The sequence below is a fragment of the Hippoglossus stenolepis genome, chromosome 1 (assembly GCF_022539355.2).
Source record: "Hippoglossus stenolepis isolate QCI-W04-F060 chromosome 1, HSTE1.2, whole genome shotgun sequence".
In the NCBI taxonomy this organism is placed as follows: Eukaryota; Metazoa; Chordata; class Actinopteri; order Pleuronectiformes; family Pleuronectidae; genus Hippoglossus; species Hippoglossus stenolepis.
The window spans coordinates 6,912,238-6,925,685 of NC_061483.1; the positions used below are offsets into that span (position 1 = coordinate 6,912,238).

The window sequence follows — 13,448 nt, forward strand, 5'->3', positions numbered from 1 at the left end:
TTCAGTGTAACTTTAAAATGGCGGATTGGCTGTTGGTTTTAAGGTATGGCTCCAAGAGGCTCTTTTGATTTCTAGTCATAATTCGTGGGCAAATTTAAATAGGGGGCACAATCCATTTCACTACCCTCCTTCCTGAGATCAATAAAATACATAATTTCATGCCAGACTGGATAAGTTTTGTGAGATTTCCAGAATGTTAAAGCCCTCGGGAATTGCATCAAGTTACAGCAAATTATATATTACATCCTAAAATCCTTAGAAATACACTAGGGCCCTTGCACTGTTCACTGCTTTGGCCCTAATGATAGTAAAGATTTGCAAAAATATTAGTATTTTCAGTTATATTTTTAGACTTAATTCTTTATTGTTTTATTCACTGTAATATATAAATATATATATATATATATTGTATTGTACTTTTACGTTGGAGCATGTTGGCACAAGAATTTCATTCTGGATTAATAAAGTTGTATTTTATCTTATCCTATCGTATCTTATCTTTCTTATCTCGTCATATCAGTGCCAGGAAATATTTGAAGAATTCAGTATTAAACATCCTCAGTGCTGTAACAGTTTAGTTGTTAGGGTCTAAAGAATCTTGATTAATAATATAAAGTTGTATCTTATTATATCTTATCTTATGGGAATGATTCAGTATTTAATATCCTCAGTGTTGTAACAGTTTAATAATTTAATCTTTAAGGGTGAAGGAACGCTGTCTACCCTTAGGTGGCGCTAATGCCCCTTTACGCCGGATATGACTCTCTTTAAAAACGGGGAAGGGGCAGAGGAAGAAGAAAAGGCGGGACTTCCGCTGCAGACCGCTGTGATTGGCTGAAATACCAGCGTGTTGTGGTGACGTATGAAGAGAGGGAAGTTTTCAAATGAAGACAGAATCCGCTGTGAGATCTTAACGATGCAGAGAACTGGGTGAGTCAACGCTGCTGTTATATTAATTTAATACTAATACGGTCTGTGAATATAACTATTAAACACTGGGTTCAACATCATCCACCTGCCAGAAACTGGTCTATAAACAGATAAATGCGATTAGTCCGGATAATGAAGAGCACTTCCCTAGCGTTAGCTTAGCCCGCCATCATGCTAACTGGAGGCTAGGTGTCTGACTACATGTCGAGTTCTGAGACAATGATTTACTGGGTTCAAACGTTTTCTAAAGCCTCCACCTCCCTGGAGTTTATTTAATATGATGCATAACACTCACATAAAAGTCTCACTGAGCTCAGACCTGCAGACAAAGACAACGAAACTGTTGTCAAACACAACGAAAGGTCCAAATTTAGACAAATACAAGAAACAGCAAAACAGTTGAGAGCAAAAGTTTAAAGACACAGAAACACACGTTCTCTCTCTCTGTGTCTCTCACTCACTCATATACTGCTGCACGTATCTGACTCCAGATTTCACACTACTTAACTATTATTATTAATAATGTTATATTATTACTATTGTTATTATTATTTCTATTAACTGGTGCTGCTTTCATTAACAATATTATTACATCTATAAATATCACACTATATTTTCACTATAACAGCCAGTCTGACAGAGCTTGAATATGATGGGAAAGTGTGATTCTTGGGAGACGCAGTGCAAATAGTCAACAAATCCTCAGTTGTAATAATGATAAATAATAATACTAAACTTGAGTTTAAATATGGGTTGGTATAACTATATGGCCCAAAATTATGGGGACACATACCCCTGTACATATGTGTAGTTCCAGTGTGATCTGTTTTCCCAAGAGTTGGCCTGGGCCCCTCATTTCCAGTCCTAATGTTAAAGAAAATATTTGTCCTTGTGGGGGAGCTTGACAGGCTTTCACACAACCTTGAAGGTGAATTTGGAGTCAGGTAGTGTTCAGGACAGCTACCCCCATACCTTTGGCCATGTAGTGGAAGTTACTCAGGTGAATTGTCTGGATTATTAACTAACCAACCGATAAGTTTAATGTAGCATCATTGTTTTACAGCAAAAGCAAGACTCCTCGGAGGCACGGACCTAAGAAGGCCTCCAACACAGAGAAAGATCCAGTTGGAGTAAGTGAACATCGCTCACTTTGTTAATCCTCAAACTGAAACACTCTCGGGCCACAGTTAAAAGAGAAGCTTGTTTCCATATCTAACTTAAAATCCAAATAAAAAAAACTGAGCTGCACAAAAGTGGCCTAGAACTTCTTATTAAGATATATATTTCCTGTTCTGTCTGTAGGTGTACTGCCGTATACGACCGCTCGGAGCAGAAGATGAGGAATGTTGTGTTGACATGATCAGCAGCTCCACTATTCAGCTGCATGCTCCCGACGGTCTGAAAGCCAACCGCAATGGAGAATACAAAGAGGTAAGTGGGATGTGGATCGAGTTGGGCAGTAACAAGGTGATGCAGAATCCTGGAAATAACATTAGAGTCTGTTTCATTACTGTAAACGGAAAGTTTTTGTTCCTTACAATTTGTGGACAACCCAATCTACCTCCAGAACCACACTAATTCAGAAAATATGAAAATAATCACATAGTAACTAAAAAACATGACTCGAGAAGAATTTCTTGGACTCTTAAGTGGTTTAATACTTGGAAGAAATGGTTCTTATTGTCTGTTTTCTGTTGACTGCCTCTCACATGTGCTGAATGTTCTTCCCTTGTTTCTTCTTTAGACACAGTACACCTTCAAAAAAATATTTGGTATTAATACCACGCAAATTGAGCTTTTTGAGGAGATTGCCAAGCCACTGATTGATGACCTCATCGACTGTAAGAATGGTAAGTTCAAGTTTTTTTCTTTCTTCCATGAACTGTTCTTCTAGTTCACTGCGCAAAATGTCATAACCTGACTAACTGCAATCTGACACATTCATTAATAACTAAAGTAAAGGTATTAACACTATGTGTCTTAAAAGTGACGAGAAGACACACACGCACACACACACACACACACACACACACACACACACACACACACACACACACACACACACACACACAGACACAGGCTGCAGGCAGGAAAGTTCTTCCAGGAACATAAATATTTGTTCACTGACTATGTTGTTCAGATAAAACGTGTGATTATGTTTTATCCATATTAATATCACAGACTAAGTCTTTCTCTGGTTATGTATCTGTGATATTTAATGTTCCCAGGTCTGCTGTTCACTTATGGTGTTACTGGAAGCGGTAAGACCTTCACCATGACCGGCGCTCCTGGGGACGGTGGACTCCTCCCTCGTTCTTTAGACATGCTCTTCAACAGCATCGGCTCCTTTCAGGCCAAAAGATTTGTACGTCTTTTCATTCATTGAGGCTTTGCTTATTTCGGTCTCTAAAATGGGACGGGACATTTACTTTGAAATTGTTTTGAATCTTCATTAGGTGTTTAAACCGGATGAGAAAAATGGGATGGAGATTCAGAATCAAGTTGATGCTCTACTGGAGAGACAGAAGCGAGAGAGTCAGCAGTCTGTGCCTAAGACACCATCCTCCAGGTAGCTATGAGTAAATGTATTACTCTTTACTTTGAATACTAAGTTATAGTTTTCACGATTACTGATAAAAAATTGGAGCAAACTGTATTTTACATTCATGTTGGCTGCTGTTTGTGTTATTGTCTTTGGTTTATGTTTTTATTAGGCAGAGGGCTGACCCAGAATTTGCAGATATGATCAGCGCAGAGGAGGCGTGTAAATCTGAGAATGTGGACGAGGACTGTTGTTACAGCGTTTTCGTGTCCTACGTCGAGATCTACAACAACTACATCTATGATCTCCTGGAAGATGCTTCGTTTGACCCAATCAGATCAAAGTAAGAGACTGGTTGTCAGGTTTGATCTGTGCTTTAGTAGCGTTAGCTTTCGAGTAAGCTTATTGAGACATAGTCTGTTTCTGTTTTGAAGTTCTGTGTTTACAAGCTGCACTTTTTAAGAACCCTGTTTTTATTAGGTGGCTCGGTGGAGGCACGCCTGTACGCAACAATGAGTTCATGTATGTGGCCTGAATAAGAACATTCCACAGTACCTTGTTTGTCTGTAGGTGTAACATGGCTGTAGCTGACATGTCGCATAGGTCAACACTAGAAACGTTTACATGGACAGCAATCCACGATATTAACCCGGTTGAGATAATAGGTGGAATATTTGCTGTCCATGTTAACTTAGTCACTGTATTTCCCTCCTGTTAATCCAAACCCTCATAAATATCATAGATGTAGCTTGCTACCTTTGTGTCATTTCGGTGGCTGCTGTCTTCGAGGATTGGCTTCCTGCTCTTTCTGTTTATGTGGAGAAGCAAAACATCCCTAAATGGCTTGAGCTTGTTTGTTAACCAACTGTGCTTGTGTCTGTTCCCCTGAATTTATGTGTTAATGTGTCTCCCTAGATAGTATTTTATTTAGCTTTTGGCGCTAACATTGTGTATGTGTCACTTTAGCTTCTTCTGCTCGTCTTACTAAAGCAACACATCATGGCTTTACTCTGTTGATTGTATGTTGAGTCTTTTCATGAACTTGTTTCAGACCACCTCAATCCAAGATTCTCCGTGAAGATCAGAATCATAACATGTATGTGGCTGGCTGCACGGAAGTGGAGGTCAAATCCACAGAAGAGGCGTTTGAAGTCTTTTGGAAGGGTGAGTTTTAATTTCTCTCATATTTACAGTGTATTTTATGTATTTTGAGTCTTATATGCTCATGTAACATGCAAATCAATTTGTTTGGCACTGAAGTTTTCAAAACTGTTTTTAACTGTTATACTGTATCTTCTCATGGTGGAAACCAAAGACTCTCATATAGACGGACAACATGTCATATGGTGGAGCCATGTCGTCCATTTTTATATGCAGTGTTATATTCAGTTTACTGATGACATCAGCAGGAATAACTGCACAAACCAATTAATTGCTTATTGTTTATTTGAGCTCTGTTGTAAATGGGCACATGCTGAATTTCTGACCTGCTGTCAACAGGGCAAAAGAAAAGGAGGACGGCCAACACTCAACTCAACCGGGAATCCAGTCGCTCCCACAGTGTGTTCACGGTGAAGTTGGCCCAGGCCCCACTCGATGCTGATGGGGACCACATTCTACAGGTGACATGCAGCTACAATGTTACATAGTAAAAACGTTTGTGTGTGTGTGTGTCACAAAGGATTCAGACGATCTATGGTGATGCTAACAGTGTATTTGGAATTCAGGACAGAAACCAGGTGAATGTGAGCCAGCTGTGTCTGGTGGACCTGGCAGGCAGCGAACGCACCAGTCGAACCAGAGCAGAGGGAAGCCGACTCCGTGAAGCCGGTCAGTTCATTCATTACTCTGGAGGCATTTTCCCCTGTAGCTGCAGATTGTTTGTGTGATTTCATTGTATTTAGTAATGTCTCATTTATATTTCATGTACAGGTAATATCAATCAGTCTCTGATGACACTGCGCACATGTATGGAAGTCCTGCGGGAAAACCAAATGTATGGAACTAACAAGGTTGGTGTTTTATAAGGTTTTCATCTTTTTTTACAGTTGCTCTGTTACCTTTCTATTTAGAGTAATATTCATCTTTATTGTTGTGGTTGGTAATGTTGCAGTTTCTCAGAGCTTCATTTGTCTTACAGATGGTTCCATACAGAGACTCTAAAGTCACACATCTCTTCAAAAACTACTTTGACGGCGAAGGAAAAGTCCGGATGATTTTGTGCGTCAACCCAAAGGCCGATGATTATGAAGAAACTATGGTAAGACATTGTATTTGTTTTGCAAAATGGCTTGAATTCAAAAATCGAATCCCTTTATCCTAGAAGAACATGTCTGACCTTGTTAAGGCACAACTGCAGCTGCTGGCTGGTTAACCATCAAACTACGATGGAAACTTGATCAAATTGTAAAATAAACACTTCCTGAAATACGCAGATTTCCTCAGTTGGGTCTCAGAAGATCGTCATTTAATTTGGAGCTCTGCTGGGTGCTGCAGGGCAATGAGGAGAGTAGTAGTAATAGTATTTCATTGTATGTGCTGCAGCTGGTGATGCGCTTTGCCGAGATGACCCAGGAGGTGGAGGTGGCGCGACCGGCCGATGGGCCGATCTACGTCCTTCCTGCAGGACGCAGACAAAGACACCAGGCGTCCAGAGATGAGATGTCACGTCGAATTGAAGAACGAGGAGGTCCCGGTAATTCTGGTACATTTTGCATTACAAACTCCCTCTCATACTTTATTCTTACATGTCAGATACACATTTCAGAAATGTTATCACTGTACATCACTGGTTTGACACAAACATTTTCTTTTTTTATTCACGCACTAGATGACCCAAATCTGCTGAATCGGCTCATTGAAAGCCTTCCAGCCCTGCCTCCTAGTGAGGTGGTGGACGCATTCGATGATCAGACGCTGCCCCGTCTGGTTGAAGTCCTGGAGAAGAGGCAACACATTCGTCAGATGATATCAGAGCAGTTCAAAACAAAAGGTACCGTCCCATTTTGAGTCAGTACAACAGTAAAGCATCTTTGGTTGGTCATAGAACTGGGATATGGGTTTTCTCTGGACACTGAACATTTTCTGTCTACATGAAAGAGTTGACGATTTAAACATTTCAAGCCAAATGGTTTAATACTTGCATTGTTGTGTTTTCTCCCACAGCCAATACACTGATGTCCATGCTTCAGCAGTTTGACAACCAGCACAGTGCAAAGGAGACTTTCCTACACAATCAACAAAGCAAACTGAACGAGAAAGACAAAGTGGTCGTCAGTCAGAGGACGGAGCTGGAACGATTGGAGAAAAAATCCAAAATGCTGGAATATAAGGTGTCGTCTTCTTCACTTGGAAAACTATCTTACTCTTCTCTTTTCTGCAATTGATGTGCAACATTTTAAACACGTACTGTATTTCTCTCCATCTCTTCAGATTGACATCCTGCAAAAGACAACAGACATGTATGAGCAGGACAAACGCTCACTGCAGCACGAGCTGGAGACCCGGGAGCAAAGGCTGCAGAGAGAACTTGGTGAGAGGAGGCGCTTGGAGCAGCGCATGCACGGCGTGGTGACGGACACCAGACACAAGTGGGAGAAGGAGTGTGTAAGTGGCATTATGGACAGTAGCCCAAATATTTGGTCCATAAACAACCACCTTGAGTGCAACAACTTTATAGTTGGAAAACTAAACTAACCTTAGACCTAGAAATTTGAAATGTGTTGGCATCAGAGAATCTTGTCTTGAAGGATTAAATAATATAAAATGTTCCTTCTCTTTTTCTTATCAGGAGAGGCGAGTGAACGCCAAGCAGCTGGAGATGCAGAACAAGTTGTGGGTGAAGGATGAAAAGTTGAAGCAGCTGAAAGCCATAGTGACGGAGAGCAGTAGCACCAGCGGCGCTAGTTCAACTGAATGTCCAGAGAAACCCGCGAGGCCTTCAAGAGAGAGGGACAAGAACATCACCCAGAAGAGGTCTGCATCCCCATCACCGACTCCTGTGAGTAATTCACTCTGTAATACTTCCTCTTCCGTCAGTGTACACCTTGACCACTCCAGAAATATTGCATGCTACTAATTATTTTTGATTATCTGATCATCTTAAACCTGAGGATTTCTATTCTTGTGGGCTACACGTGACACTGATTTGTGTTTGTCAGTCTGGCGCCACCGCTAACATCCACAATGCTTGGCCACATTTCCTCATCACTTTCAGGACTTCAGCCAAACTCCTTCCCACCAAAATCGAGCCAATGTTAGAGCAGTTCAGGACCCTTACCCCACCTCTGCCTCCAGCACTCCCTCTACCTCCTCTTCAGTTTACCGTTCAGTGGCCTCCTCCATCTCAGATTGGGAGCAGAAGTTCCCAGTAGACGCTGGAACTCCCCAGTGCAGGAGCCGGACTCCCCTATGCCACGGCACCAGCAGCGTGGGTCGCAGGAGAGGCCAGCACTGGGCCAAAGACACTGAGGCCTCTGCTACGACTCTTGTCTACGGGCTAGACCTAGAGGCAGGCAGAAGGGTTAGTGTGTGTGTGTGTGTCAGAACGTAGACATTATTAAGAATGTGTTACGCTTTTCTGCAGGCCTGTCGTTTAAGCCTTGGTGTAGACTTGAATCTCTAAATTCTAGATTGATGTCTGATTGTTTAGAAATGCATCGAGTAGAAGCTGCATCTGTAGTCGTGTGTTTGTCCTATCTAGAATATAAGGTAGACTAGTGCTTCATGCTTGTGAAGCCTCTTGACTTGCACCTGAAGCCCTCTGAGTAGTTGCATCATGTTTGTCCTCCTTTCTCTTGCTTGTTGCAAACTGCTTTCTAGAGTTGCCTTTTGCTTGTGATGTATAAAAACACATTTCGGAAGCATCGCTTAACAGTGTTGCACACTTTTATTTATCCAGATATTTATTTTTGATATGGCCAAACTGTATAAGGAAAACCCCACTTATTACAACCTAAATCATTACTGCACTCTGAACACACCCCCACTGGTTAGTGTGTGTGTGTACACGGAGAGATTTGGTTTAGCACTCAATCCTGATTTCATGTGCGCTACACGTGCAAAACCTCTTGAGTTTCCTCAACATTTGCTACAATCAAAAATTCAGACTACTCTTCTCAATTTCTTTTTTTTTATTATTTAACATCTGCGACTGTAAGACATTACTGGGTTTGGGTGCCCACACATTAGTGTAGAAATAATCTACCACCTTACTGGATTTAATGGACCAGAGTTTAAACAGCTCTTTATTTTAGAGTTGAGAATTAACTGGTTTAACTGGCAGAGTTGGTACTGCTCCTCATCTTTATTTTTTTTAAGTAGTTCCAGAACTTGAGATTTTTTAGTCTTTGGATTTGTTTCTTCTGTTGATACATTAGCAGTTTGAATAGATTTGATTGACTATTTGAATATTTAATTGATATCATTACATTGATACTAAATGGAAATTGAAAACATTGATTTAATGGCATTTATACATATTTGACCAAAACACTTTCGCTGCTCACAATTTTGTGTTTGATTATTAAAAGTATCTCCTTAGGACTATATGATAGTGGTATGAGACATGTCAATGCTGCATTAGTCATCAGTGCTCTCGTTCTGTACATCTTTTAACAAACAATCAAAACAAGCTTTGCATGCTAATTCTTCTTGACTCCTCTGGGCTGTTTTCCTTGCAGTGGGAGTTTTAGTTTGTATGAAAAAATATTAATTATTATTACCATGTCCTGCCCCTCTACGACTTCCAGTGATACATTTATTTTCAGCACAAGCCGAAACCCTCTGATAATCAACCGTCACTGCTTTCCCTGATAATCTTTAAATGGTCACTGCTGGTGTCAACTGTGAATAACTTTCTGGTTTGTCTTTGTCACACTGGGATCACCAGACGGCCCTTCCCGTTCATCCAATGCACAGACGCTCACACTCTGCGGGTGGGGAGAAATGGGTAGACCACAAACCCTCCTCTAATTTGGACCTAGACACTGTCATGCAGCCAATCATACCCAATGCAATCAAAGTGTCGACCCCCAGCGAGAAAGCTCTGTCTAAATGCCAAAAGTATGTGCTCAGACATCAAGAGCTCGCCTCTGACGGGGAGATCGAGACCAAACTGATCAAGGTAAAATGACAACCACTTCTTAGGCTTCAGATTCTTTCATATCTTGCATGATATGCAGTTTCCCTCTGAACTGAATCATTTTCTTTTTGATTTAACACTGATCCTGTTTCAGATAATCTTTGGACAGTGTTGTATCTTTTGCTGTTGATTTTAAACGGATGTTTCTTCCTGTGTTCTCTCATTTTCTCTCAATCATCCGCAGGGTAATGTTTTCAAGACCCGGGGCGGAGGACAAGCTGTGCAGTTTACTGACATCGAGACGCTAACACAAGAGTGTCCAACAGCACCGAGGTACAGACGTTTTCCAAATACTACAATACAGGTTGTGATACGTCTGAATGTGACATTATCTGTCATACAGTACGATTCCTGAAATATCATTTTAACCCTATTTTAAAACAGTGTATTCGCATCATATCATGAATTTAGGTTCAACCATATTATCGCAGCTGAGACTAAACTTAAAGGCACCGAGGGGCCACAGAGATGGGCTTAGTTATTCTCGCTCATCAAGAAATCACATCGGTGTCTTTTAAAACAGTCCAACTTCTGCTTCTCGCTGTTAACAGGATATTTATTTTTGGTAATGGCAAGAATCCATAATCCATACATTCACAAATTTTCGTACAAATATTTTTCAACTCAACCGTGCGTTTACCTGGCACGACGGTCAAAAACTGTATGTGCGCCTCCGTCTAGTAACACCTGTCCCTGAAGTGAAGGTTCCTACCTGTATGTCAAATAACCTAAAGCACAATGAGGACACCCATGCCTACAATGGCTCCTACACAAGTATATGTATGTAGTATATTTCATTTTTTAGCAGAGTGAGCAAGCAGTTTTTTAATGTTCATAAATATGAGTGGATGGGGACTTAAAGGGGCAAACATTGTGTATCTTTTTAATAGAAACAATACACTGAAAAAAAATACTGTTTTTGTTTGTTTGGGGGATTGACACTAAAAACCTGCAACAGAGAGATCCTGTTTAGTTTGGCTCCTACAACCTACAGAAGTTTTTGTAACTAATTCATCTGGCTCCCTCTAAATAAAGGCTAATTACACCTATTGTGGGTCATTTTGTGATATGAAATTTAAGTCGGTTGTTCAGACAACTGAAAATTATTATTTTTGTTTCAGTCGCAAAAGGCGATCTGGCTCTGCAGAAGCTAGAGTTCAACGAGAGAACAACGAAAACGTGGTAAGATTTTAAAATTCATAATTATACAACAAAAACAATATGAAATCACTACTTCTTTCTGCTCACGTTACTGTGTAATTGACACAATATGAAATTTAATAGCAGCATTTAATATGAATTGTGTACTTTGATGGATGTGTGTGCAGTTACGCTAATTTATGTCCACCTATTTCTCCCATTAGCCTCCAGTATCAAGTTCAAGCCATGGCTACCAAAAGTAAGTTTGTGTGTGTGTGGTGTTTGTGTGTTGTGTGGTGTTTGTGTGCAGTTACTGTATTATGAATGACATTTCATAACATTTGGGTTTTTTTTCTTTCTTCCAGACGGAGAAAACCATGAGTCGCTGACAATCTGAAGAACCTTTTTTTTTTTCTTGAACTTGTGAGAAGTCATGCAAAGAATATTTTTAGTTTTTTACTCTATAGAGCCACTTGCTTGCTTTTTTAAAATTTATTAGAAGCAACGCCGAAGCTTGTGGATTATGCAAAAAATAGTGACCCGTGTTTTGAGATTCCAGTGTGTAGAGCTTGTAAATATTGAGCTGTTAAGTAGGTTTTACTGAAATCCATTCTCTTACCCCCATGAATAAGTATGATGAAAGTTTTAACTCCTGTCTTTTCAAACCGGATGTGTAGCACACTGATTTTTTTTATTTTGGTGGCATTAAATTCCTTTGAACACAAAGTCTCGTCGTAATGGTTTTTGTTCATGAAGACAGCAAGTTATGAGGGTTGGTTTCTGTTCATCTTAATTATTCTGCAGCTTTAAATGATGTATTGGTGTTGAAAGGTTCTCTATCTTTACACCAGGTTTTGTGGAAATCCCTTTTAAAGACTTGGATTTAATTTAATCTGTTATCTGCTAAAGATATTTAAGAGAATGAAGAGAGGAATTATTGTATTATGCTGTAACTGATACCTTTTCTTAATCTTAATGGTTATTGGACTTCCTGTCTGTACCTTGTATAAAGAGACTAAACTCTACAAGCTAGAGGTCAAACACACTTTCCTCCTTTTTCTTTTTAAAGCCGCTGTGACTCAGCTCAAAGTCAGAGGCTCATTTTTTCCGGTCGAGTACACAGTTGCAGAAAAGTCGGGATTGGCTCCAGCCCCAACTCGAGCAATGGGTGTCTATACAGAAACTTACCATTTCACAGTTAATTGTTTTTTTTTACTTCATTAATATTGTAATTAAAATAGCAACATGATGTGAATGTATTGACAGAGGGGACAGAAATCTTGTAGTTTCCTATGTGAACAGCAGGTGGCACTGAACACCTTTAGGAAAAACTCCAGTACATCCAGATGAGGAAATCCAATCTGCTTTAGATGCCTACGTCCAACATGTGGTGCTATTTATTATCATACTCTTTTATTTCTAAAAGTAACTTCACAGACCTGAAATCAAGATCTATATCGATCATTAAAAACATACCAATTAATAAAATAAACCTAATTGATATTTCTAATTGGCAGGACCATACATTTAACCCTTTAAACCTATTTACAGCTTTTTAATATAAATATATTTACTTTTCAAACATTAGTTGATCATATTTACCTGCAGTCATGTCACTTGTCCGCAGGATGTCCATCATGTCTCGTGGGCGAACCACTTTGAGCGTCGGCAGGAAGTGGCAGGAAGGTGGCAAACACCAATCAGCCAATCTCAGCCCTTGTGTCTGCGACTCGCCTGTGGAAATATTGACCCTTCTCTCCCTGCTTGTTTAACCAGGCAGCCTTTAAGCAGTGTCGGAGCAAACAAACACATGACAGCGCTGCTTTAGTAAATGGCTTCTTTAACTCAAACACTGGCTAATGGCTGCTTAAACACGGCCCCTCTTATCTGCTGTGGACTCTGTGTTTCCTCTGGTACATTGTATTAGATGGGTCACCTTTTATTTTTTTTGTTGCGTATACTGCCGAGTGTGAAAGTGTGAGATTACCAAACACTGTATTTGCTGTTTGAGGCTTTTAATCTCAAGGTAATTCTCTCTGCGGTGAACACAAATATGTTGCAGACACACAAACTGCCTGGTGGGTGTGTTTGGCCTGTGTACACATTCCACCCCCCTTTTTTTTTTTTTTTTCAAAAGACGCCATCAAAATAAATTTGGTCACATTGATGTGGAAATTACAGTCTATTAAAGAACAATGACACTAAAAATAAAAAAATACATAAGGTAAAGGAAGTTTATTGAAATGTTTTTTTTTATCTAGACACAATTGATTGTGAATTTCATTATTTTGATGATTTGTAATAATAGAGTTGTAATAATCATGAAATAAGAAATACTGGTGATCTCTTTTAGAAAAATAACATTTAATATAAAATCAACATTGGGGTCTCAACATTCAATATATATATATATATATATATATAAAACTACATATGTTTCTCGCCAACATTTCTATAATCACGTGTTCTTGAGTCAGGGTGACAATATATCGTCATATTGATATTTTGCCTGTCAGGAAACGCAGTTATTTCTCTAACTTAATCGTGTAGCTCACAGAAAATTAATGATTAATGACGGTAACGTTTTATTACTACTGATATTCTCAAGAAACAGCTCCCCCTTGGAGTGATCTTTCTTTGACCCACTTCCTCCTCACACCCGTGACGCTAATGGTTCAGTCCACACCTGCATTT

General features: G+C 39.7%; 1 protein-coding gene across 7 annotated transcripts; it reads left to right on the forward strand.

Moving 5' to 3' along the window:
- Positions 1–834: 834 nt before the first annotated feature.
- LOC118112365 (kinesin-like protein KIF23) lies at positions 835–11,480 on the forward strand. Of its 7 annotated transcripts, none has more exons than XM_035161619.2 (24): positions 835–930; positions 1,994–2,060; positions 2,233–2,361; positions 2,675–2,780; positions 3,159–3,295; positions 3,387–3,499; positions 3,645–3,815; positions 3,953–3,994; positions 4,524–4,636; positions 4,973–5,094; positions 5,200–5,302; positions 5,405–5,484; positions 5,613–5,732; positions 6,017–6,176; positions 6,303–6,464; positions 6,638–6,804; positions 6,905–7,078; positions 7,263–7,472; positions 7,689–7,994; positions 9,363–9,596; positions 9,799–9,887; positions 10,736–10,796; positions 10,979–11,013; positions 11,120–11,480. In XM_035161619.2, the coding sequence occupies exons 1-24, from the start codon at positions 863–865 to the stop codon at positions 11,133–11,135; spliced, it is 2,985 nt and encodes a 994-aa protein (XP_035017510.1). In that variant the 5' UTR covers positions 835–862; the 3' UTR covers positions 11,136–11,480. The 7 variants fall into 7 exon arrangements, with proteins under 7 accessions (XP_035017510.1, XP_035017518.1, XP_035017538.1 ...); XM_035161627.2 differs by having other exon boundaries at positions 6,017–6,167; XM_035161647.2 differs by lacking the exon at positions 9,363–9,596.
- The last annotated feature ends 1,968 nt before the right edge of the window (positions 11,481–13,448 follow it).

Excerpts from the sequence above, each read along its gene's own strand:
- LOC118112365 (XM_035161619.2), top strand. The coding sequence starts at position 863 with ATGAAGAGAGGGAAGTTTTCAAATGAAGACAGAATCCGCTGTGAGATC. Across the intron at positions 5,733-6,016 it reads ATGATTATGAAGAAACTATG|CTGGTGATGCGCTTTGCCGA; the intron begins GTAAGACATTGT and ends TATGTGCTGCAG. Across the intron at positions 10,797-10,978 it reads GAGAGAACAACGAAAACGTG|CCTCCAGTATCAAGTTCAAG; the intron begins GTAAGATTTTAA and ends TTCTCCCATTAG.